This window comes from Dipodomys merriami, unplaced genomic scaffold, assembly GCF_024711535.1.
Source record: "Dipodomys merriami isolate MVZ:Mamm:240054 unplaced genomic scaffold, mDipMer1.0.p SCAF_525, whole genome shotgun sequence".
In the NCBI taxonomy this organism is placed as follows: Eukaryota; Metazoa; Chordata; class Mammalia; order Rodentia; family Heteromyidae; genus Dipodomys; species Dipodomys merriami.
In genome coordinates, this window is record NW_027206097.1 from 123,340 (window position 1) to 147,755 (window position 24,416).

General features: G+C 44.7%; 1 protein-coding gene across 1 annotated transcript; it reads left to right on the forward strand.

Moving 5' to 3' along the window:
* The first annotated feature begins 1,812 nt into the window (after positions 1 to 1,812).
* Positions 1,813 to 22,833, forward strand: LOC138811407 (ADP/ATP translocase 4). Its single transcript, XM_069999147.1, has 6 exons — positions 1,813 to 2,121; positions 8,760 to 8,887; positions 15,252 to 15,369; positions 15,969 to 16,123; positions 18,304 to 18,429; positions 22,455 to 22,833. Exons 1-6 carry the CDS (start codon positions 1,884 to 1,886, stop codon positions 22,653 to 22,655), a joined length of 966 nt encoding a protein of 321 aa, XP_069855248.1. The 5' UTR covers positions 1,813 to 1,883; the 3' UTR covers positions 22,656 to 22,833.
* Positions 22,834 to 24,416: the final 1,583 nt, after the last annotated feature.

Below are 24,416 nucleotides of genomic sequence, written 5' to 3' on the forward strand. Positions count from 1 at the left end.
AGTAGAGCTGTGGCTCAAGTGGCAGAACCCTAGACTTGAGCAAAAGCTCAGGGACATTACTCATGCCCTTGGTTCAAGGCGCACACACACACACACTGCTGTTCTTGTCACTCTTTTTTGAGTTAAAAATTTTTTTCCAATGTTGATAAATGTATTTTTTTAATCTTTGATATTGCATGTGTCAGCATATTTTACAAAACAAGTTTTTTGTAGACCTCAGTACTTTTATTTTTTCTTTTGGGTAATGGGGTTTAAATTCAGGGCTTCATGTCTATTTGGCTTGTGGTCTACTAGTTGACCACATCTCCAGCCTTGCTTTTTGCTGGTTATTTTAGAGATGGAACTTCCTGGATTTTTCTGTCATAGCTGATCCTTTTGATCTCATTTTCCCGAGTACTTAGGATTAGAGCTGTGAGCCAACCCCACTAGGCAACTTCGGTCATTGGTCCTAATAGCCTATACATTAGCATTACCTGGCGAGTTTAATGACTACAGGTTTCACCTCTCCTTACCGTTTAATGTTTAACAGCAACCTACAGCATCAACTTAAAACTCTAACACCACCATTCTCCTATCCCCTTTGTGCACTATTGGGTTAAAACCATTGCTCAGGATAGAAAAACCAATTTAATTAAAACAAAAGGAATATTCTGAGTATCCTCTGGGAGGAGCAACTAAATATGAGAAATTAATTGGAAAAATGATCCATGCTAACCTGATTTCTAAGAGAAAATGGTTCTGGGGGACTGGTAATGGTAAAAACTAAAACTCAATTTGAGGGTTCATTGCTCTGCACGTTTCCGCTGCTAAATTACCTTCCAGTCAAACCCACCGCCTCCAGATGCCTTCCCAGCAGGAGGGCCCAGCCCGGGGCCTGGCCGCGTCCCCGCAGGAGAGAGCCCGGCCCGCCGGCCGCGTCCCCGCAGGAGCAGGAGAGGGCCCGGGGCCTGGCCGCGTCCCCGCAGGAGCAGGAGAGAGCCCGGGGCCTGGCCGCGTCCCCGCAGGAGCAGGAGAGAGCCCGGGGCCCGGACGCGTCCGCGCAGGAGCAGGAGAGGGCCCGGGGCCCGGCCGCGTCCGCGCAGGAGCAGGAGAGGGCCCGGGGCCTGGCCGCGTCCCCGCAGGAGCAGGAGCAGGAGAGGGCCCGGGGCCTGGCCGCGTCCCCGCAGGAGCAGGAGAGAGCCCGGGGCCCGGCCGCGTCCCCGCAGGAGCAGGAGAGAGCCCGGGGCCCGGCCGCGTCCCCGCAGGAGCAGGAGAGGGCCCGGGGCCCGGCCGCGTCCCCGCAGGAGCAGGAGAGAGCCCGGGCCCCGCCGGCCTGGCCGCGTCCCCGCAGGAGCAGGAGAGAGCCCGGGCCCCGCCGGCCTGGCCGCGTCACCGCAGGAGCAGGAGAGAGCCCGGGGCCCGGCCGCGTCCCCGCAGGAGCAGGAGAGAGCCCGGGGCCCGGCCGCGTCCCCGCAGGAGCAGGAGAGAGCCCGGGGCCCGGCCGCGTCCCCGCAGGAGCAGGAGAGGGCCCGGGGCCCGGACGCGTCCGCGCAGGAGCAGGAGAGGGCCCGGGGCCCGGCCGCGTCCGCGCAGGAGCAGGAGAGGGCCCGGGGCCCGGCCGCGTCCGCGCAGGAGGACCGGGCCGCCCGAGGTGGAGGCTCCAGGCCCCTCGACGTGGAGACGCCGCGGCGCCTTTCAGGCACCTCGCGCCGCGTGGCCGGGTGTCGGGAGTCACGTGTTGTGTCGGGCCGGCGGCCGTTAGACGCGCCTGCGCAGCTCTGTGGGCGTCGCCGCCGGCGCGCAGACCTCCCGGCGTCCTCAGCGCCACTTTCCCGCCAGGACCAAGCTGCAGCGGTTTTCTCTCCCGGCCCCTGCGACTGCCGGTTCTGACGCTTCCTTCCACCATGCAGCGCGAGTCCGGGAAGAAGAAGCCAGAAAAGGGGGAGAAGCTGTTTGACCCCGTGTCCTTCGGGAAGGATCTGCTGGCCGGCGGTGTGGCGGCGGCCGTGTCCAAGACGGCGGTGGCGCCCATCGAGCGGGTGAAGCTGCTGCTGCAGGTGCAGGCGTCGTCCAAGCAGATCAGCCCCGAGGCGCGGTACAAGGGCATGTTGGACTGCCTGGTGCGGATTCCGCGCGAGCAGGGTGCGTACTGCAGGCCGCGCCGGCCGGGTCCCCCAGCTCCCCCCCTCCCGCCGGCCGGGTCCCCCGGCTCCCCCCCTCCCGCCGGCCGGGTCCCCCGGCTCCCCCCACTGCCCCCGCCGGCCGGGTCCCCCGGCTCCCCCCCTCCCGCCGGCCGGGTCCCCCGGCTCCCCCCCCCCCGCCGGCCGGGTCCCCCAGCTCCCCCCCCACTGCCCCCGCCGGCCGGGTCCCCCAGCTCCCCCCCCCCTCCCGCCGGCCGGGTCCCCCGGCTCCCCCCCCCCGCCGGCCGGGTCCCCCAGCTCCCCCCCCACTGCCCCCGCCGGCCGGGTCCCCCAGCTCCCCCCCCCCTCCCGCCGGCCGGGTCCCCCGGCTCCCCCCCCCCGCCGGCCGGGTCCCCCAGCTCCCCCCCCACTGCCCCCGCCGGCCGGGTCCCCCAGCTCCCCCCCCCCTCCCGCCGGCCGGGTCCCCCGGCTCCCCCCCCCCGCCGGCCGGGTCCCCCAGCTCCCCCCCCACTGCCCCCGCCGGCCGGGTCCCCCAGCTCCCCCCCCCCTCCCGCCGGCCGGGTCCCCCGGCTCCCCCCCACTGCCCCCGCCGGCCGGGTCCCCCAGCTCCCCCCCCCCTCCCGCCGGCCGGGTCCCCCAGCTCCCCCCCACTGCCCCCGCCGGCCGGGTCCCCCGGCTCCCCCCCCTCCCGCCGGCCGGGTCCCCCGGCTCCCCCCCACTGCCCCCGCCGGCCGGGTCCCCCGGCTCCCCCCCACTGCCCCCGCCGGCCGGGTCCCCCGGCTCCCCCCCCTCCCGCCGGCCGGGTCCCCCAGCTCCCCCCCACTGCCCCCGCCGGCCGGGTCCCCCGGCTCCCCCCCACTGCCCCCGCCGGCCGGGTCCCCCAGCTCCCCCCCTCCCGCCGGCCGGGTCCCCCGGCTCCCCCCCACCCCCCCCGCCGGCCGGGTCCCCCAGCTCCCCCCCACTGCCCCCGCCGGCCGGGTCCCCCGGCTCCCCCCCACTGCCCCCGCCGGCCGGGTCCCCCGGCTCCCCCCCCTCCCGCCGGCCGGGTCCCCCAGCTCCCCCCCACTGCCCCCGCCGGCCGGGTCCCCCGGCTCCCCCCCACTGCCCCCGCCGGCCGGGTCCCCTAGCTCCCCCCCCCACTGCCCCCGCCGGCCGGGTCCCCCAGCTCCCCCCCCCCGCCGGCCGGGTCCCCCAGCTCCCCCCCACTGCCCCCGCCGGCCGGGTCCCCCGGCTCCCCCCCCTCCCGCCGGCCGGGTCCCCCGGCTCCCCCCCCACCCCCCCCGCCGGCCGGGTCCCCCGGCTCCCCCCCCACCCCCCCCGCCGGCCGGGTCCCCCGGCTCCCCCCCCCCCCGCCGGCCGGGTCCCCCGGCTCCCCCCCCCACCCCCCCCCGCCGGCCGGGTCCCCCGGCTCCCCCCCCCACCCCCCCCCGCCGGCCGGGTCCCCCGGCTCCCCCCCACACGGCCCCCGCCGGCCGGGTCCCCCGCTGCTCCCCCCACACTGCCCCCGCCGGCCGGGTCCCCCGGCTCCCCCCCACACTGCCCCCGCCGGCCGGGTCCCCCGGCTCCCCCCCACACTGCCCCCGCCGGCCGGGTCCCCCGGCTCCCCCCCACACGGCCCCCGCCGGCCGGGTCCCCCGGCTCCCCCCCCCACGGCCCCCGCCGGCCGGGTCCCCCGGCTCCCCCCCCCCCCCGCCGGCCGGGTCCCCCGCTCCCCCCCCACTGCCCCCGCCGGCCGGGTCCCCCGGCTCCCCCCCACACGGCCCCCGCCGGCCGGGTCCCCCGGCTCCCCCCCACACGGCCCCCGCCGGCCGGGTCCCCCGGCTCCCCCCCACACGGCCCCCGCCGGCCGGGTCCCCAGTGCCGTGCTGGCCGCACAGACGTTGCCTCGCCTCGGCAGGTCTGGCCAAGAAGGCCTTAAATGCCGCCGCTCCCGCACCTCTCTCTCCACACCACCAGGACCGCGCCCGGCCTGGTGCGGTGCGGCGGGCGGGCGGGCCCCCACGGCCCCTGGCCAGGCCGAGAGCTGGCCGGCCTTCCCTCCGCCCAGCCAAGTGGAGCGCGCGCCACCGAGGTGTGCAAGCTAAGATTCGAATTACCAACCTCTCTTTTGGCAGCAGGCCCTTTTCTTTCTTCAATGTATTCGTCATGGATTTGTTTTTCCCGAAGACTGAAATGATTTGAAGAAGTGTGTTGTGGAACACTGCTGAAACAAACGGCTTTTTTACGCTACCTAAGGTGATAGGCTCATCAGAAATCCTAGCCACACTTAGATTTGGGTTCCACTGAGTGGGTTAAAGAAAGGCACTGGACCTATTCTATCTTTACACGAAATAGACCCCGCTCTCTATTTTACTGCTAGGTCTCGGGTCGGGTGCTCCCCATGCAGAGTCCCGGAGGCTGAGCAGGCGCCAGCCAGGCCACATGACATTAGCCTGCCTCTAAAAGAAAACTTCAAAAACAAAACCACACTTTTGTCCTTAGGGTTGTAGGAAAGCTCTGACGTATATGGACTCCAGTGATTTTTATTTGTTTTCTTGTCGGTTGTGGGGCCTGAACTCTGGGCCTGGGTGCTGTCCCTCAGCTCTTCAGCTCAAGGCCAGCGTCTGCCACTTGAGCCACAGCGCCACTTCCGGTTGTCTGAGTGGTTCATTGGAAAGAAAAGTCTCACGGACCTTCCTGCCCGGGCTGGCTTTGAACCTCGATCCTCAGATCTCAGCCTCCTGAGTAGTCAGGATGATAGACGTGAGACACCGTGCCTGGCGTCCAGTGAAATTTTTTTTAACAAATGCTTTCTTTTTTAAAAAATTAAATGGTAGCAAGGAATCAGACCTAGAGCCTCATGCATGCTAGACAAGCATTCTACCATTAAGCCACATTCCTAGCCTCCAGTGAAATTTTTTTAAAATAACTTTAATGGCTATTTTCCCCTTTCTTTTATTTCTTTTATTTATTGTGTATGTGGTACCAAGGAATCGAACCCAGGGCCTCATGCATGCTAGGCAAGCATTCTACCACTAAGCCACATCCCCTGCCCTCCAGTGAAATTTTAAAAGCATCTAACTATATTTAAAACTTCCATCTGAGAGGGAAGCAGGAAGATTACAAGTTCATGGCCAACATGGGCTTAAAGCAAGGTCTGTTAAAAATAAGATAAAAAGAATGCTCATGTGGGAGCTAAGCTCACATCTTCTGCAATAAGTGGTTTACATCTCCCCATTCTCATTCATTTTATTAAAATTTCCCATTCTCTCCAGGGATTGTACATGAAAGGCATATGCATCTCTCCTGAGTTGTATTTAAGACCCTGCCAGATAAATCTAGGCCTTTTTATTGTTAGCACCTCTGCTTTAAATATTTAGGCAAATATTCTGGCCACATTGTGTTGATCAATGCTGGTTTATTTTGTATTTTAAATATTTAGAAGGTTTTTGTGGTTTTTAAAAAATTAAACACTTAAGCTAAAGCATGTTCAATTATAACTTGTAACTTTAGTGTTTTGTTGTTGTTTTCTCAGCGTTTTTGCTCAAAGATAACTACCACTTGAGCCAGTTTCACTTCCAAAGTGTTGGTAGTTAACTGGAGATGAGAGTCTCAAGGACTTTCCTGCCTAAGCTAGTTTTGAACGGAGATCCTTAGATCTCTGAGCTAAGATGACTAGTGTGAGCAACCAGCACCTACCTAGAGTTAATTTTAAATACTATCCTGATGACTACTTATTTATCCTCCAAGATGTGATGATTAGAAGCAATTTTTGTTGTTGTTGTTGATCGTGGGGCTTGAACTCTGGGCTTGGGCACTATCCCTCTGCTCTTCAGCTCAAGGCTAGCGCTCTACCGCTTGAGCCACAGCGCCACTTCCGGTTTTCTAGAGGTTTATTGGAGATATGAGTTTCACCGACTTTCCTTCCTGGGCTGGCTTTGAACCTTGATCCTCAGATCTCAGCCTCCTGTGTAGCTAGGATTACAAGCATGAGCTACCGGTGCCCAGCTTAGAAGCAAAATTTTAAGATGTTTTTCATTACAGACAAGTCATTTTAAAAAATCAGTGTGACATAGACTATGCTAAGGAATCAGTAACTCACAACATGGAGGATATTGCCACCTAGAAGCATTTTGGGGACTTACTTAGTACAGAGGGATATAACCCTAAACTTAAGTGATACAAAGTGTAAGGGTCAGGAATGGTACATGTCCTATACACAGTGTTACCATCCACTGGAAAAGCATGTTTGTGGTTATCTAAGCCTAGCACCTAACTCAGTTTTACTTCTGAACTATAAATTGATTACTTTCTATTGAATCTTTAATTTGTAAAAGACTGACTTGCATTTTTTTCAAACTCATACTAGAAGTATCCTATTTATATTATCACAAACTATTTGATCATTTTCCATCCAATAACAATAACCAGGATTCTAGGGAAGCTCCATATTATAATGACAACTATGAATTTCAAGAGTTACATACATAGATGTGTATTATTAATTATGGGAGTTCGTCAGTCATGGAGAATTGAGATAAGACTATTGATATCAAAGGTTTCCTTCATGTTAAGATGCAGTGCCTCATGCATATAATTTCAGCTATTCAGAAGGTGGAGATTGGGATGGTACAGGCCAGCCCAGACAAAGAAATCAGTGAAACATCATCTCAATAAAATGAGTATGATGGCACATATTTGTTGTGCCAGCTAACAGAAAGCCATAGGTAGGAGGATGATAGTCTAGGGCCAGCCTCAGGCAATAACATGAGAAACTACCTGAAAAATAACTAAAAAAAAGAAAAAGAAGACTGGGTGTGTAGCTAAGCACCTGCTTAGCAAGCATGAGGCCATAAGTTCAAACCCCAGTAGCACCCCTGAAAAATGGTTTCTTTCAGCAAGTGTGGTGTGATCCCAACTACTCTGGAGGAGGAGTCAGGGAAACCATAAATTTCCAGCCATCCTGGAAAACCAGAGCAAAGTAAGCAGGACCCTATCTCAAAAAAAAGGATGAGTGAGGAAGAATATAGTCCCCCCCCCACACACACAAACAGTAAAACCCATTGAGATTGTTTAAGAAGAGAAAATGGGGAGAGAGACCACCTTCATGCTAGTCTGGAGGTGTGGTTCAAGTGCTAGCGTGTGAGTTGATCAAACAAGCCTCATAAGCTTAATGCCATGAATTCAAATTCCCGTGCCAGAAAAAAAAATTGCAGCCGGTATGATGGCTCACGTTTATAAGCTCAACTTCTCATTTTGGTAGTGATTATAAGACCCACAATTGGAGGTTAGACAAGGGGAAGTTAGCATGGCAATATCTCAACAAATAAGCAGAGTATAGTGGTACTCTTATAATGCTAGCTGTGTAAGGTAAATTAGGAAGACTGTGGTCCAAGATTTACTCCAGGCAAAACATCTGGGCAATACTTAAAAAAAAAAAAAAAGTAACACATCTGGGAGCATGAAATAGTGGAGCACCTGCCTACGAAGCATAAGGCCCTCAGTTCAAACTCTAGAACCTAAAAACCAAACAACTGCAAAAACAAAACAAAACAAAACGGGCTAGTACCATGACTTCAGTGATAAAGCACATGTCTAGCATGAAATGAAGAAATCCCTAAATTCAATCCCTAGCATCAACAACAAAATATTAGTCTCTCACTAAGACCTCTAGAGTTTTTCTTTTTTCTTTTTTTTGGGGGGAGGGGGATCTGGTTGTGGGGCCTGAACTCTGGGTCTGGGCACTGTCCTTCAGCTCTTCAGCTCAAGGCTAGTGCTCTACCACTTGAGCCACAGCACCACTTCTGGCTTTTTTCTTTTTGCTTATGTGGTGCTGAGGAATCGAACCCAGGGCCTCAGGCATGCAAGGCAAGCGCTCTACCACTGAGCCACCTTCCCAGCCCTATAGAGGTTTTCTTGAATTGAAAAGGATCTCTTTTCCTAAATTCCAGCTCTCATTCAAAATGGCTTCAGAACATAAAGACAAGAGCACTTAGGGTTCTTTTGTGCCTTTCTCATTCTTATGGGTATACGTACAGAACAATAAATGGATATATGTGTTCTTTCTAGCCTACTTGTAATGGCTTTATCATCATAGGAATTGTATATGAAAATTTGAAGATGAGATACACAGAGGGGGACAGGGGAAGCGAGCACCATTCCTGGGATTTAAACTCAGGTCCTGGGTACAGTCCCTGAGCTTCATTGCTCAAAACTTGCATTCTGTCATTTGAGCTACATCTCTACTTCAGCTTTTTGGTGATTAATTGGAGGTAAAGTCTTGTGGACTTTCCTGCCCGAGCAGGCTTAGAACTGTGATCCTCAGATCTCAGCCTTCTAAGTAGGAATACAGGTGTAAACCTGATGTCTGGCTGAAGATGAAGTTAAAGATTGCTAGACTTTGAGAAATGCTAATGGGCTTTGCTTTTCTACTACTAAAGATCTCTGAATTCAGCTGATAATGCTTTCCATAGGCATTTAGTTATCCAAAACCCTTTATTTGAAATTAACAAAATTGAAACAGGCTGTTTAGAGTTAGTAGTAAACTTTTCCTTATGGGAAGAGTATGCTTATAAAATGCAAAGTCAAATTTGTTAAAACCAGAAATTCTTTAATAATAATGCATTATAGGTTCATATTCGTATATGTTTACCTCTGTAGGTTTCTTCAGTTATTGGCGTGGCAATTTGGCAAATGTTATCAGGTATTTTCCAACACAAGCTCTAAATTTTGCTTTCAAGGACAAATACAAACAGCTTTTCATGTCGGGAGTTAATAAAGAAAAACAGGTATCTATATTTCAGTTTCTCTAAAATTTTGTAAGAAATCGTTGAATTTGTCTTGTGATGTTTTATTTGTGGAGGAAGTATTCTAATGGTGGTGGAAATAATAAAACTGAATATTAACTTCACAAATTTCATTATATATTCAGTTACGAAAATACATCAAATGAATTCTATTAGCTTTAACAAGTTTCACTGAATCTCACATCTTTAATAATAGAGAAATCTTTTTGTCTCAAGGCAATTTTCTAACTATTAAATGTAATTTTCAGCTTATAATTACTGATTTTCTTAAGCATTAAAAACAAGAAGTACATATTTCCCATCACTAAGGTAATTTATTTCCTAAAGTACTAATTTTTTTTCTTTGTAAGTCAGTATCTGTTTAGCTGCAATTGAAATGTGTAGGAAGACTAAATCATCAACAGGAAAATGATACATTTAAGGTAGAAAATTCTGGGTTTTTTAAAAATTGAAAGTGCTTTTTATTTTTCATGGTATATAAATTACACATTATTTGTCCTGATTCCTATTTGTTTTTATGTGTCCAATACATTGTAATTACATCATTTCCAGTGTCTTCCCCTCACCCTTACAAAATCTCTGTTCTCTCCCTCTATTAACCCTTTCTCTTCATCTTGTTGTTCCTCATCCCTACCTCAACCAGGCTATTGGAGCAGATAATTAAAAAGTAATTGCTGCTGGGCGCCAGTCTCATGCCTGTAATCCTAGCTACTCAGGAGGCTGAGGATTGCGGTTCAAAGCCAGCCTGGGCAGGAAAGTCCGTGAGACTCTTATCTCCAATAAACCACCAGAAAACTAGAAGTGGTGCTGTGTCTCAAGTGGTAGAGTGCTAGCCTTGAGCTGAAGAGCTCAGGGAAGTGCCCAGGCCCAGAGTTCAAGACCCACCTACCACCACCAAAAAAAAAAAAAAAAAAAAAAAACAACTGAGCACCAATGGCTCACACGTGTAATCCTAGCTTCTCCGGAGGCTGAGATCTGAGGAACCCAGTTCAAAGCCAGCCCGGGCAGGAAAGTCCAAGAGACTCTTTTATCTCCAATTAATAACCAGGAAAAAAACAGAAGTTGTGTTGTGACTCGAGTGGTACAGTGCTTACCTTGCTCTGAAGCTCAGGCTCAGAGTTCAAGCCCTACAACCAACAACAACAACAACAAAAAACAACTGCTGACTGGGGTGCTGGTGGCTCATGTTGTAATCCTAGCTACTCAGAAGACTGAGATCTGAGGATTGCAGTTTGAGGTCAGCACAGGCAGAAAAATCTGTGAGACTCTTATCTCCAATTAACCAGCAAAAAGCTAGACCTAGAGACGTGGCTCAAATAGTAGAGCAAAAAAAAAAAAAAGCAACACCCAGGCCCAGAGTTCAAGCCCCAGGACCAACCAATACAACAAGAACAGCAACCAAAAAAAAAAACAAACCAACAATTTCAGCAATTTAAAAAAAGCCAAGCAAGAGTATAAGGTCCTGAGTTCAAGTTCAGTATCAGAACACACACAAAAAGAAATAAAAACTGTGGAGCATTTCTTTGTGTCCTTTAATTTCCTTTTTATACTCATTTCCTTTTTTCATGAATTTATTTCACTTAAAATACTTGTTGTTATTGTTGTTGTCAGTTGTGGGCCTGAACTCTGGGCCTAGCCGTTGTCCCTCAGCTCTTCAGCTCAAGGCTAGTGCTCTACCACTGAGCCATCTTCCCAGCTCCATCACTTAAAGTTTTTACTGAATGCTTTTCACTGCCTTTTATCTTGTAGAGGGCCCAGAGGTAACTGAGGAAATTTTTAGACTTAGAATTAGATTTGGATTTGGGTTCTGGCATTGTTCATTTAGTTGTGTTTGTTTTTGAGAGTCGCTTTTCTAATTCCTAGCATAATGTTTGCCTTATAAAAATAAGTATTAAAGATTCTCACCTTTTTAAGCTGACAACTCTAATAATTGGAAGTTTGGGCTCAGACTTTTCTGTGTCAAGGGTACCTAAAACTACCCTGTGGTTTAATGATTCATTAGAGTGATCCATAAACCTCAGAAAAATGGCATAAACTTTGAAGCTCTCCTCCTCCACCTACATGTAGGCTCAAGTATTGAAGTGTTGGTCTCCAGCTTGTGTACTGATAGAAGAATGAATCCATTGGTGAAGGTTCATACTAAATGGGCTGTAAGGAGGCAGGACCTGAATGTATGTCTGTGAAGTGCATATTTTGTCCATGGCTCTTTCCTGTTATTCTCTGTGGCTCCCATGCTGCTGTGATCTTCTGCCTCACCATGGCCCTGGAAACGGCCTAGCCAAAGGACCCTAAACGGAAACCTCTGAAACCATGAGGCAAAATAAATCTGCCCTCTTTTTGTTTATGTTGGGTATTTTGTCACAGCACTGGAAAGTGACTAAAGCTGTTTTGAGGTTTTGTTTGTTGGTTTGCTTTCTTTTGTTTTACAGTGCTAAGGATTAAACTGAGAATGCTACACAAGTACTCTACCATTAAGTTATATCCTCAGCCATATCATGGTTTATTACAACAAAAAGATTCCAGTTACAAGCAGTAAAAGGGGAAATAGCACATAGCAAAGAGTCTAGGAGAATCCAAATACAAGCTTCTAGTTCTCTTTCCTAGTAGAGTTTCATACTTCTCCCAACAACTCATGACAAAACATGAGATGTGTTCCCAACCCAGGTTGCTTCCTGAAACCTTGGTGCCTATTCAGTCAGTTGCATAAGTGTAGAATGTAATTGACCATAGCTACTCAGTATCTAGTCCCCTTTACAGGTCAGACTTACAGCCTACCTAAAACCCAGGCACACCATAAATCACAAATGTTAACACAAATATTCCAGTAATTCATTTACCTCATTCCATTGTAGACCTTGAAATGGCTTGATAAATGTGCTCTATCCCACTTTGATGGCAATCTGATACCAGGACTACCCACCAAGGGACTTCCCAGAAAACATAACTTTCTGTGACCCCAGAGATAGGCCTGATGATGTTGGTCTGAGCTGTAGATCCTGAAACAACACTATGATAGGATGGATTCTAGCCTCCCCTGCCCAGCTGTGGACTATGAACATTCAGCCTGTCTAAAGACCCACCTAGTGATCCACCAGGAACCAGATGGAAGAAGCCACTTCTGTCAGCACTTGTAGTATAAGTACCACCATTTTAAAACCATAAAGCAGGGCTGGGAAGGTGGCTCAGTGGTAGAGCACTTGCCTTGCATGCATGAGGCCCTGGGTTCGATTCCTCAGCACCACATAAGCAAAAAGGAAAAAGCCGGAAGTGGCGCTGTGGCTCAAGTGGTAGCACGCTAGCCTTGAGCTGAAGAGCTGAGGGACAACGCCCAGGCCCAGAGTTCAGGCCCCACGACCACCACCACCCCCCCAAAAAAAGCAAAAAAACAACAACAAATAAAAACATAAAGCAGTTTCTCATCATAGCAGAAGCTCTTGGATTAAGGTTTTGAAGACAGTCTAGTCCACTCAAGGACTAGATAGGATCCCCACCTGCTAGAGATCCTGTAAAAGGCATACCAACTGCAGTCTCCACTGAGGACACAGAAGCAGATGTTATTTGGATCTAATGCCATAATACTGGAGACAGTACCATCTGAAACTAGTATTGATGAACCTAATCAGTAAAGACTTAAAGGTTCGCACAAAACAATGAAAGGCAACATGGAAAATAAAAATTAGACAAATAACACCGCCAGAGGAAACTAATAAAACTAATAACTTGCCCTAAAGAAATAGAGATATTAAACATGTAAAAATAATTTTAAAAATCTTAAAGAAACAATAAAATGCAAGGAAACAGGAAGCCAAAGTAAGAAAATAATGCACGAACAAAGTGGAAACTTACTGAAGTAGAAAACAAAAAAGGACCCAAAGTCAGGTGCTAGTGGCTCACATCTATAATCCTAGCTACTCTGGAGGCTGAGATGTGAGGATCATTGTTCAAAGCCAGCTCCAGCAGGAAAGTCTGATACTCTTCTCTCCAATAAAAAAGCTAGAAGTGGCACTGTGGCTCAAGTGGTAGAGTGTTAGACTAGCACAGAGAGGCTCAGGGACAGAGCCCAGGCCCTTAGTTCCAGCCCCACAACCAGCCAAAAAAAGGACAAATAGAAATCAAGTAACTAGAGAGAATGGTGACAGAAATGAAAAACTAAATTGCTTCAACAATTGATTTCTCCTGCAGAAGACAGAATGACTGAGTCAGCTGAGATTGGTCAATTCGAAAAAATAAAAATTGAGTGAGTAAAGCATGAAGACTTATAAGACACCACCAGACATTCACACGTATGAATTGCTGGAGTATAAAGAGGAGGAAAAGCTGGGCGCCGGTGGCCCATGCCTGTCATCCTAGCTACTCAGGAGGCTGAGATCTGAGAATCGAGGTTCAAAGCCAGCCCGGGCAGGAAAGACCATGAGACTCCTATCTCCAATAAACCATTAGAAAACCGGAAGTGGTGCTGTAGCTCAAGTAGTAGAGTACTTGCCTTGAGCTGAAGAGCTGAGGGACAGCGCCCAAGCCCAGAGTTCAAGGCCCATGACCGACAAAAATAAAAAAATAAAATAAAGAGGAGGAAAATAGAGCTTTTTAAAGAAAATGATCTTGGATCATCAGATTAGAGCTAATCATCAGATTAGAAAGCTTTGAAGACTCCAAGAACAATTTAAAAAGTAATACTCAGAGCCACATTATAGTTAAATTGTCAGAAGTCAAACCCAAACAATCTTGAAAGCATCCAGAAAGAAAAAAGTGTGTATAAGAGCCCTTATAAACCTATGAATGGGGTAGGGGTATGACTTAAGTTTGCCTTACAAACATGAGGCCCTAAGTTTAGACCCTAGCACTGCCCAAATTAAAAAAAAAAAAAAAAAGCCATATGGATGGACTTCTCAATAGAAACCTTGTAAGCTGAGAGGGAATGGGATGCATATTCAAAATACTAAAAGAAAAAAAAATCATACTATATCTGTTAAAAGTCCTATAATGATAGGTGCACACGCATAAACACACACACACACACACACACACACAACTGGCACTGGTGGCTTGCTTGTAATCCTAGCTACTGAAGAGGCTGAGATCTGAGGATTGCTATTTTGCTATCTGAAGCCAACTCTGAGGGGAAAAAAAAGTCCTTAGGTTCTTACCTGCAATTAACTGCAAAAATCTAGAAGTGAAACTATGGCTCAAATAGTAGAACACAAATTTGAGGGGAAAAAAATCTGAGGAACAGTGACCAGCCCCAGAGTTCAAGCCCTAGTACTGGCACGAGGAGGGGGGAAAAAGCCTCCCTAGAGAATTCTTTACCACCCTTGAAAGAAATGCAAAAGGGGATTCCTTGAGTTGAAATTAAAGGACACTAACATCACAAAACATACTAAGGTATAAATATCACTGGAAAAGGAACATACAAATTGAGAATATTCTAATAATGTAAAGGTCATACATCATTTTTTTCACAGTTGCCAGACAAGCAAGCTCTACCACTTGTGCATGCCTCTGGCAATTACAGGTTTATTTTATTTTTGTTCTCGCACTTTTACCCGGACAGCCTCCAATTACAATCCTCCTCTCTTGCCTCTACATTAGCTGAGGTTAAGTATGCCCCACTGGGCTTGTACGTCATTTTTAATTCTATTGTGTCAGCATCTAAACTACATCTCACTTGAGGGGATGGAGCATTTGGGCTAGGTGGAGGAAAGAAGAGTAATAGGATGGTGACACTAATCAAAAGGCATCGTATGCATAAATTGGCATGTTGAATCGAAACCTCTTTGTACTACTATTGAAAGATAATGATAAAAATAAGCAGGAAACAAAGGATAGGGATTAGGGGTATATCTCAGTGTTAACAGAAATTGACTAACATGTGAGGTCTTGTTTTCCATTCCCAACATTACAAAAAAAAAAAAAAGATTACATGGGTCTGAGGATATGCAGGAAAATACTTTGGTAATATGGTATGCATTATCAGACGTTTGTTTTATAAAAGTAGCTTGTGACCAGACTCTGCTGGCTCACTCCTGTAATACAAGCTTCTCAGGAGGCTGAAATTTCAGGATCAAGGTTCAAAGTTAGTTTGGACAAGAAAGTCCATGAGGCTCTTAACTCCAGTTAACAAAAAAATGTAAAAAGTGGATCTGTGGCTCAAGTTATAAAGTGCTAGACTTAAGCAAAAATGCTCAGGGATAGTTCCCAGTTCCTGAATTCAAGCACCAAGATTGGCATACACACATAAAATAAGTGCCTTGTAAATCTAGTTTTATTTTGTTTTACAAGATAAGAGTTTATGGATATTTTGAGTTTATTCCATAGTTTAATAAGTCTTTTCTTAATTAATACGTTTCAGTTCTGGAGGTGGTTTTTGGCAAATCTGGCTTCTGGTGGAGCTGCTGGGGCAACATCCTTATGTGTAGTATATCCACTGGATTTTGCCCGAACCCGTTTAGGTGTTGATATTGGAAAAGGTATGATATTTTTATAAGTATTCTTTCTTTTTTGTGTTATGTATTATAGAAGTAGGCTGTTTCATCATTATTGCCAGATATATTCTAAAAAATTTATTCCCAACAAGTTTAGAGTTATAGGGACTAAAGTATGCTACTTTTTTATGTCTTATAGAGAGAGGGATTAGACCATTGCATTGAAAGCCTGACACAAAGCCTGCATTTAACTTGGTTTCATCTTTTTCTCTAAGATCTCTCCATATACCTTATTCTTGTCTACATTATGGTTACACTTAAGTGAAATGTACAGGTTTCCCTTATCCTTTTCCCAGTTTTTTTTTTTTTGTAGTAACTTCTGGCAATTTTAGTGAAGTGTTTCAATTCAGATTGCTTGAATTAGATTGCTTTTACGATAAATTAATAATTTCAGTTTATTTCTTGTAAAATTCTACTAGAAATCTTGATTATACTAAAAAATGCAAGAGTCTTGTTTGTGTCTTCATGTTAGATTTCAAGTTGGCAGTTTCAGTATTTAAATCTTTAAAGTGTTTGATTTACTTTGATTAAAATGTATATTTAATATATGATGTTACTAATAGTTTTTAATGATTTTGTTTTAGGTCCTGAAGAGAGACAGTTCAAGGGTTTAGGTGACTGTATTATGAAAATAGCAAAATCAGATGGAATTATTGGCTTATACCAAGGATTTGGTGTTTCGGTTCAGGGCATTATTGTGTACCGAGCCTCTTACTTTGGAGCTTATGACACAGTTAAGGTAACTTGAGAACTTTAACTTCTGTATATTAGATGATTTCCTTTTATTGATTGTTCTAATTAGTAATATATTCAGCATATATGATTTCTTTCTTTCTTTCTTTCTTTTTTGCTGGTCCTGGGACTTGAACTAGGGGCCTACACTCTATCCCTGAGTTTCTTTTGCTAAAGGCTGGCACTCTACCACTTGAGCCATAGTGCCACTTCTGGCTTTTTCTGAGTAGTTTTTTGGAAATAATAGATTCATGGACTTTCCTGCCCAGGCTGGCTTCAAACCGTGACCCTCAGATGTCAGCTTCCTGAGTAGGTAGGATTACTTACAGCGGTGAGCCACTGGCACCCCCCTTTATGATCCTCTTCTTTTTTTTTTTGGTAGGTTGTGGGGTTTAAACTCAGGGCCTGGGCACTATCCCTGAGCCTCTCTATGCTCAAGGCTAGTGCTCTATCACTTGAGCCACAGTGCCATTTCTGGCTTTTTCTGAATAGTTCACTGGAGAGAAGAATCTCACAGACTTTCCTGCCCAGGCTGGCTTTGTCCCTCAATCCACAGATCTCATCCTCCTGAGTAGCTAGGGTTACAGGTGTGAGCCACTGGCACCTGGTCTTTATGATCCTTTCATATACATTTTTAGGTGATAAAATCAAAGAGAAGAAATTCTATTTACCCATGCATAATTGCCATAACCTGATTAAATGTAAATATAGTGTGGATTTGACTTTGTGTATAAAGTATGTATCAAAATATATTGATACATTCTTTATACATATAAAGTATATGTAAAATATATATATATCTTGTGTGATATTTTCACTGTATGTACATCATGTTGCAAGTGGAAATTATACCTAATTAGGCTTATATCCTAATCAAAATCTTTCACCTAAAGACATCTAACGTTTTCCTTATTTTACTTTAACTTTATTACATAGAAAGTTTATTACATTTTTTACATAGAAATACTCAATTTACTATTATTGTGGGAAATTTGAAATTTTTAATTAAGTGAATGTTACTATGGCTTAGTTATCTGCTGGATACTGTTTCTGTGTTTTATTCTCTGGGTTTCTTAAATTTTGCCTGTATTTCAGATTTTAATAGCACTTCCTTTAAGAAAAAGAAAAATCATGACAATGGCTACTGTGTTTAAACTATTACTTAGTTTTAGAAATCTTATACCCTTTATGTTCTGGAATGGCTTAAGAATTCTATTTGGAGGATAAGTAGCTTAGGAATGGTTAAGTAATTTATTTAATAAACAACAAGCAATAACCTTTTACTCTAAGTCTCTACAGCAAAATATTTCCAAAGAGAAATAATGAAATTGTTATCAGCGTTATTTAATAAAGGCGATTAAACTTAAGGAAATTTTTATAATAATATATATCTGCCCTTCCTAAGTATAGATGTAATTGAATCTCATTTTTACTGTTGTCTGGAAAGATTAGTTTTAGTTTTTAGACAAATATGTTAATAGAAAAAAAGTATCACAGATTTTTTTTTTTTTGTCGGTTGTGGGGCTTGAACTCTGGGCCTGAGCGCTGTCCCTTAGCTCTATCAGCTCAAGGCTAGTGCTATACCACTTGAGCCACAACACCACTTCCGGTTTTCTGGCAGTTTATTGGGATAAGAGTTTCACAGACTTTCCTGCCGGGGCTGGCTTTAATCTGCAATCCTCAGGTCTCAGCCTCCTGAGTAGCTAGGATTACAGGTCTGAGCCACTGGCACCGGCTTCACAGAAAATTTTATGTGTACTCCATCTCTGCTTTTCCCTGTTATCTCCAGTAGTAGTTGTGAAATGTGTGTTTCTTCACTAGCTTAGAGCTTTAAAGCTGATTACCAGATACCAACTACTGATAAAAATAGCTATCATTCTTTCTCTTTTATTTTTTTTCAACTCCATAAGGAAGAGACATAGAAGATTTGGTTTGATTACTGGCTGCTACCTTCCCAGTTTTACGTGTCTTTAGTAACAAATCCCTTTTAATAGCAAGTATGCTCTTTTTTCTAAATATACCTTTGAAGTTTAGTCATATAAGTCGTTCTTCTTTGTTATTATATCCAACTAGTTTTATTACATTTTACATATAATTATACCTCTTATACATTTATAAGAATTCTTTTGACTTAAGAAGTTAAGATATTTTAGAAAATTGGTTACTTGATACATTTTTCTTTCCTAGGGCTTGTTACCAAAACCAAAGGAAACCCCATTTCTTGTCTCCTTTATCATTGCTCAAATTGTGACTACATGTTCTGGAATACTCTCTTATCCCTTTGACACAGTTAGAAGACGTATGATGATGCAGGTATTTCATATTTAATTTGCAAACTTAATTGAATGCTCTACTATTTCTGATATGCATGTGTAATGTATTGAAATTTCAGAGAGATTTTCACTGAAAGAGAGCATTTATTTTACTTAGCTAAAATAAATATGTGCTATTAAATTTTTGTATACGTGTTATACTCTTTTTCATCCTAAAATGGCATCAGCCAGCTGAGCTACTTCTCTGGCATCAGAACAGAAATGCCTTATACTCTGAAAGCATATAATGCTTGGAGGGTAGAGGTGGATGAAAGAGATTGGATGAGTATGTTTATCTTAAACTGGAATATTAAGTAGAATAAGTCCATTATCAAGCCATTGGCATAATTATTATAGTTTATTTTGATAAAAGCAAACAATTTTTAACTCCAAGGATGAAAGTTTATAATAGTTTATGTTCTAAATATAAATCCCTAAACCAAAATTTTAAAGATTTCAACTATAACCCCTACTTGTTAATTCCTCAGAAAATATCAGAATACTTAATGTGCTACATTTTGATGACACTAATAAGATAGAACCTGTACCCAAATCATAGTCTAGTATTGAAGACATGCAATTAATAGAAATGTGTCAGTTCCAGGAATGCATAGAAGAGGGATGCCCACAGACTTTAGGTGGTCCAATGTGACCTTCTAGAAAATCGCAGTAAATAAGCTATCTTTAGACAGGAAGAGAACATTCTAAGCATAGCAGTGTGCAAAAGTAGTTTGAGAAGTTCACTATAGTCATTCACATGTTTTACAAGGGCACATGAAAATAATCACACCAGAAAGCTAAAATAGAAATGTAGTGCCTATGATGTGTCATATACTGTGCTCAAAACTATCCAGTGAGATTAGGTTACTATCATTGTTTTTACTTTTTGCTGTTGGTGGTGGTGGTGGTCATGGGGCTTAAAGTCAGGGCTTAGGCATGTTTTTGCTCAAGGTTAATGCCCTACCACTTTGAGACACAACTCCACATCCAGTTTTTAGGTGATTAATGAGAGTTAAGGGTCTCATGGACTTTTCTGCTTGGGCTGACTTCAAGCCATGATCCTCAATCTCAGCCTTCTGGCTTTATCTCTGTAAACATCCTGGAAGAATCAAGGAGGGCAAATAGAAGTGTAACACCTCTTACTTGACTTGTGGATTACCTTCAGTGCTTGGTTCCTTTTACATATTCCTATAATTAGTTCTAGTTTAATACATATACACTTTTAAAAATAATTTAATTGATAGATGTATTTATGGGTCACAGTCTGATGTTTCATTGCATATATACATGTACTCAATCTGAATAATAGCATATTAGTCACTTCAAACATTAGAACATCAAGCATGATGCCAAGTGATTCACACTTGTAATCCTAGCTACTCAAGTGGCTGTGAACTCAGGATTGCAGTTCAGATCAGCCCAGGCAGAACTAGCAAAAAGCCAGAAGTGGAGCTGTAGCTTACATGTTAGCATGCCAGCCTTGAGTGGAAAAGCTGAGGGAGAGTTCACTGGTCCTTGAGTTAAAACCCCAGTGCTGGCACCAAAAAGTAAAAAATTAAAAAAAATTAGAATATCTTTATAGTGGGAATATTCAAAATCCTAAATTTCATGATTTTTTTTTTTTTGCCAGTCCTGGGGCTTGAACTCAGGGCCTGGCACTGTCCCTGAGCTTCTTTTGCTCAAGGCCTGTGCTCTACCACTTAAGGCACAGCGCCACTTCTGGCTTTTTCTGTGTATGTGGTACCGAGGAATTGAACCCAGGGCTTTATTCATGCAATGCAAGCACTTTACCACTAAGCTACCTGCCCAGCCCATCATGAGTTTTTGACAGCTGTTCTTGACTAAGAAAATAATCATTGTTTTGGGAAGTATTTAAAGATGGAATGTGATATAAACAACCGCTTTCCACCTGATAACACAAAGAACTGGAGATTCAGGCAAGGTTCCAGTGTCTCACGCCTGTAATCCTAGCTACTCAGGAGACTGAGATCTGAGGATCGAGGTTCAAACCAGCCCAGGCAGGAAAGACTGTGAGACTCCTACCTCTAATAAACCACCAGAAAACTGGAAGTGGTGCTGTAGCTCAAGTGGTAGAGCGCCAGCTTTGAGCTGAAGAGGTGAGGGACAGTGCCCAAGCCCAGAGTTCAAGCTCTATGACTGACCAAAAAAAAAAAAAAATAAAAATTGGAGATTCAAATTAATGTGTTAGAGATGCTATAATAAGTATAGGTCTCACAGCTCTAAAGGCTTGAAATCTAAGACCAGGGTATTAGTTTCTTCTGAGGGCCTCACCTCAGTTTGTAGATGGCCATCTTCTTCCTGATGCTTTTCATGGTCCTTCCCTGTTGCTCCATATTAGGGTCCATTCTAGTGATCTTATTTAACATTAATTATCCTTAAAGACTGTCCAAATACAGTCCTACTCTGAGGTACTTAAGGGCTTAGTTTCCAACCTATAAATTTGGAGGAGACATACTCATTCAATAATTAGACTGTTTCATTTTTATATTTTATTTTTATATTTTACAACTTTGTTATTCTTACTAGAGGATTATTTACATGCATAAATGTCTAATTGGCAAATAATGATTATCTCTTTTCAGTTGTTACACCTTTAATATTTTCTGCACTCATTGAGACCTCTAATTCAGTTTTATAACAAAGAAATAGTAACTGATGATCTTTTTGTTCCTGCTTTTACAGGGGATACCTTCAATGTTTTATGTTAGCTGGCAGGGAGGGGAGAGGGGAGTTGTAATCATTATCATGTTATAGCAGTTCTTTTCTATTTGTGGTTTACAGCTTTTCCTGTTGTGGGACTTGATCTCAGTGCCTCACCTGTGCCTTGGCTTTATTGCTCATGGCTGGCCCTCTACCACTTGACCCACACCTCCATTCTGGCATTTTGCTGGTTTTTTGGAGTCTCTAACTTTCCTGCTCAGACTTTGAATCATGATCCTCTGATCTCAGCCTCCTAAGTAGATAAGATTTTAGATGTGAGGGTTTCAATTTTTATTTTATTTTGGTCATGGGGCTTGAAGTCAGGGTCTGGGTGCTGTCCCTGAGCTCTTTGGCTCTAGGCTAGAACCTACCACTTTGAGCCACAGCATCACTTAATGGTTTTCTGGTGGAGCTAAGAGTCTAACAAACTTTCCTGTCAGGCTGGCCTTGAACTGTGAGCCTCAGATCTCAGTATGCTGAGTTGCTAGGATTACAGGTGTAAGCCACCAGCACCCAGCATTTTTTAACTTTTGATATACTTACTTTGTTTATTCTCTATTTCCTTTATTTTTAGTGGTTATTTGGTTGTTTATTAGTCATATATATATATATTTTGGGGGGGTCCAGTTGTGGGGCCTGAACTCTGGGCCTGGGCACTGTCCCTCAGCTCTTCAGCTCAAGGCTAGCGCTCTTCCACTTGAGCCACAGTGCCACTTCTGGCTTTTTTCTTTTTGCTTATGTGGTGCTGAGGAATCGAACCCAGGGCCTCATGTATGCAAGGCAAGTGTTCTACCATTGAGCCACCTTCCCAGCCCCTAGTCTTATATTTTTAAAAAATGTTTATGTTGGCCCTTATTTTCTTTTCTAATACTAATTAATTTCCTTATAAATTACTATTCATTACTATTCATCTTACAGATATAGATAAGAAAGTGTGTTTTCTTTGTTTTTATGGTACTTAATTTGGAATCCTTTGTGCTTTCTAGGCAGGTACTCTACCATTAGAGCCATGCCTCTAAGCCCAGTTTTCAGAAATTTCTGAAAAGTGTCTTTCTAATATCAAAATGTTATTTCTCTATGTTTTTTGCTCTTAAATTTTCGCTTAACTGTGGTGTGATAAAAAGATGAATCATAGTCTGTGAAAAGCCATCCTTTGCGATTCAGTCAGCTTTCAATGTCTGAAAGTGAGGTAAGATACGCTCACTAACTCAACGTAGTGTTACTTTTATCTATCCTTAGTGCTGCTAGAAAGCAACCTTAAAAGATAACAAGATAATACAAAAGTTTCTGTCTTTCTTTATACAGAGTGGTGAGTCTCAGCGGCAATATAAAGGAACCTTAGACTGCTTTATGAAAATATACCAACATGAGGGAATTGGTGCATTTTTTCGTGGTGCCTTCTCCAACATCCTTCGTGGTACAGGGGGTGCTTTGGTGTTAGTGTTATATGACAAATTTAAAGAATTTCTTAATATTGATATTGGAGGTAGTTCATCAGGAGTTTGAAAAATGCATACATTTAAGTTATTAGGCATACAAACCACAGCTATGTGATAGTGTATTTTGATAGTGTATTATTACTGTCAGTATTTCTTACAGTGCTAATTGTTTAATAAAGCATAAGCTTGGATTTAAATATTAAAAATCAGATAAATGTGAATTTCCCTTCTATTTGCACTCAAACATTTCAGTGAGAAATTTTACTTTTATGTTGTATATGTTGTTTCTGTTAATTTAAAATTTTTTCTTACATGTATGATAAAAATTAAATTATATAATGCTGAAATCTAAGAAACCCTTTTTAATTATTCATTTAATGTTTTCTCTTTTTTTTTTTTTTGGGTCCAGTTGTGGGGCCTGAACTCTGGGCCTGGCTGCTGTCCCTCAGCTCTTCAGCTCAAGGCTAGCGCTCTACCACTTGAGCCACAGCGCCACTTCCGGCTTTTTGCTTTTTTCTTTTGTGGTGCTGAGGAATCGAACCCAGGGCCTCATGCATGCAAGGCAAGCGCTCTAATCGAACCCAGGGCCTCATGCATGCAAGGCAAGCGCTCTACCACTGAGCCACCTTCCCAGCCCTGTTTTCCCATTTAAAAAAAATCATATTGCCTAACAATTATTTCTTAAAGATTATCAAAAGTTACCATCATAATAACTTAGACATAAGCTTGCTTCTACATCTCTACTAATATAGTACTTATAGTACCGTAAAGCTTCTGAAAGGCACAGATTATAGATCTGATCATTAAAAAATAATGACTTGGGGGGAAAGGTGGCTCTGTGGTAGAGCGCTTGCCTTTGTATGCATGAGGCCCTAGCACCACATAAGCAGAAGAAAAAAAAAAGCCAGAAGTGGCACTGTGGCTCAAGTGGTAAAGTGCTACCCTTGAGCTGAAGAGCTGAGGGATAGCGCCCAGGCCCAGAGTTCAGGCCCCATGACTGGACCCCCCCCCAAAAAAAAATAATGACTTAAATGACAATATACAACTGAAGTTGGAAGATAAAATATATACAATGATTTGTCTGCTAGTCTTTAAACAAAGTGAATCTATTATCTTGGAGCAAAAAAAAAAAATCCCTTACAAATTAGTTTTAACTTTCTGTATTGATAATAAAGAAAGTTTAAAACTGTTATGTTTTTTTTTTCTCTCTGGTTCTAACATTACCTAGTAAGTAGAAACAGCAACTTTTCTGTCAGGTTCATTTTGATTTTTGTCTTCACAAAACAAAATCACTGTGTAGCCCAGGCTGGCCTCAAAACTTTCAGTCTTCCTTCCTCAGCTTCCAAGGTGCTAGGATTATGGGTATGCACCACCACCATGCCCAGCTTTTGTCTTTTTTTTTTTTTTTTCTTTTTGCTGGTACCTGGGCTTGAATTCAGGGTCTCAAATTCACTATGCTTAGTTGCTCATAGCTGGCATTACACCACTTTGAGTCATGTTACAGCCTGTGTTTTTGCCCGTTAATCTAGTCTCACAGACTTTTCTGTTGAGGCTGGGTTTGAACTGAGATCCTGCAGATCTTAGCCTCCTGAGTAGCTAGGATTGTAGGCATGAGCCACTGACACCTAGGTAGATTTTTCTTAAAGATATATGTTTATCAAGCTGAGCATGGTGAGACTTGCCTGTAATCCTGACATTCCAGAAGAAGACTAAGAGTTCAAGGCTATCCTCTCTCTCGCTCTCTCTCTGCCTCTCTCTCTCTTTCACTCTCTCTCTCTTACACACACACACATTTCTCTATGAAGAAATAGAAGCAGCATTCTCAATG

Coding starts and splice junctions, on each gene's coding strand:
- LOC138811407 (XM_069999147.1), top strand. CDS start 1,884: ATGCAGCGCGAGTCCGGGAAGAAGAAGCCAGAAAAGGGGGAGAAGCTG. Junction 8,888..15,251: donor GAGTTAATAAAGAAAAACAG/GTATCTATATTT, acceptor AATACGTTTCAG/TTCTGGAGGTGGTTTTTGGC. Junction 15,370..15,968: donor AGGTGTTGATATTGGAAAAG/GTATGATATTTT, acceptor ATTTTGTTTTAG/GTCCTGAAGAGAGACAGTTC.